The sequence below is a fragment of the Saccostrea cucullata genome, unplaced genomic scaffold (genome assembly GCF_032062105.1).
Source record: "Saccostrea cucullata isolate Sc308-1 unplaced genomic scaffold, CSIRO_AGI_Scuc_v1 ctg2383, whole genome shotgun sequence".
Classification (NCBI taxonomy): Eukaryota; Metazoa; Mollusca; class Bivalvia; order Ostreida; family Ostreidae; genus Saccostrea; species Saccostrea cuccullata.
Window position 1 is genome coordinate 75,001 of NW_026940585.1, and position 2,000 is coordinate 77,000.

The 2,000-nt window shown below is 29.1% G+C and overlaps 1 protein-coding gene across 1 annotated transcript in view; it reads right to left on the reverse strand.

Moving 5' to 3' along the window:
• LOC134255656 (uncharacterized) overlaps positions 1–1,619 on the reverse strand; it is a 5,668-nt gene extending 4,049 nt beyond the window's left edge. The window contains exon 1 of the mRNA XM_062738178.1: positions 1,610–1,619. Within this exon, the coding sequence (XP_062594162.1) occupies positions 1,610–1,619 (10 nt within the window). The remainder of the gene's footprint in view (positions 1–1,609) is intronic.
• Between the last annotated feature and the right edge of the window lie 381 nt (positions 1,620–2,000).

The following is a 2,000-nucleotide window of genomic DNA, read 5'->3' on the forward strand; positions in this document are numbered from 1 at the left end:
ATCCTGAATTACAGCATTGCACTAATTTACCATGTTCTTTGTTTGCACATTGTGATTGTGATTCATAAACATATTATTTTGTGGCGATATGTGAGAACCTGGATTTATGGACTTGCTTATAGACAAAATAAGTACACTCTTAATACAAATATATAAGTATCTCAAATGAAAGTTTTTTCTTTAAGCGGGTATATAACATTATGTCTTACCACACATAACGGAATAGTATATAGGTCAAGCCCTTGGAAATGGTCAAAATCTCGAAAACATTCATTTAAGCTTTACCATTTACCACACAATATCTTGTTTTGAAAAATTGAACTAAATATGTGGAGATAAATTCCGTCTCCAACAAACTAAAGAAAAGACCTGTTACTTAAAAAATATTGAAAGAAATAATTTTGATACATTGTAGGAATAAAAACTAATTCAATAAATAAATAAATTTTGCAACATTCATTTTATCATATAATTGAAACATTTTTGAGAATATTTACGCACACTATTTTCTAAATTGATATGAATTACTTATATTTTGCTTACTTTACTGGGGAGACATTAAAAAATAGTTTTGGATTTTTTTTTAATTTTAAGAATATCCTTGTACTTAATTAAATAAAAAAAAAAATAAATATTTCATACATAGTTCTTAAATCGAAAACAATTCACTCTAAATGAAAAAAAATTACCATAAATTTCTAGAGAAGGTTTTTTTTAAAAAAAAAAAAAAAAAAGAAAGAAAGAAAAAAACACGTACTCTAGCATTTTTGTCAGGAATAATTTTGTTGTATGTAGGTATTTCCTGGGTCAGCTCAATCCACCTTGAAAAATGTTGGTCTAAAAATCTTTGGCAGATGTATATTTTCTCCCCTTGACCCTACAGGTCAATTTTACACACAGGGGTATAGGGATTGCGAGGACCTTGAAGCAATTTTCAAGCAAAGGTCAGAGTATACAAATCTTTGTAAAACCCTTGTTTGGAAGATATTTTCTCTCTCCTTTGCATAGTTGGGTTCAAATTTTTATAAATAGAGTAGAATGTATGCACTGCCCCCTGGACTATTTTTTTTTTTAGATAAAAAGCCAAAATTGGAAAATTTCATTGCATAAAGTACATGTACCTGTTCATATCATCTTTTCATTTTGACTCAATAAGATTTTTATGTCCGTTATGTTTGTTATGTGAAATTAATTTTCTAAATCAACGGTCAAGGTCGAAAAACACAAAAAGCGACTAAATTATGTTTGACCGAATATAAAGTTCTTCTAAAATTTTAACCCAAAGGAAAGGTATATTAGTATATGTTCGAAAACTTTTCCGAAGTTCCATGAGATTTGGCGATTGATTCTCACTAGGGGGGATTATAAGGGGAACTAATATCCAAACGTGTTGTTGCCTCAAGATTAATATTCAAATTAAATTCGGACATATTTCATTTAAGTTTTGACATTCCTTTGGGTTGAAATATACATTTATTGCGAAAAAGTGTCAAATCGGTTTTTCTGTCTGTGAAATACAGATTTCATTGCATTATGAGACATTTTACATTCATAGCTTTAAAAAAAAATGTTTCTGTCATTGTTGTGTTTTCTTATTCCAATAGCGTACCTGTAGCCATCTAGTAATTTACTGAAAACTGTCATTTATGTTTAATAATGAGTAGATTTAATATAACGTTTTAGACTATTTGACATTCAAGGAATTTATATTATATAAAAAAGAGCAGATTGCACTACACTTCTTACAATTACCAATAATAACGAGTTTCCAAAATCAGCTTTGTCTCTGTTCGTAGTTTACCAGCAGTGGATCTTGTCTTTTCGGGTTTATTAGTATAATCTTTGGAGCTAATAAGAATGAAAGCTAGTGGTCATCTATTTTTACATTATACAGACATAGATAAAGGCCTTTGGGAAGCTGAACTTGACTTTTTCTTATCAAAATTTACGATACGGTGCTATTTTATGTATATATTCTAAAAAATTAGCTACGAACCTGT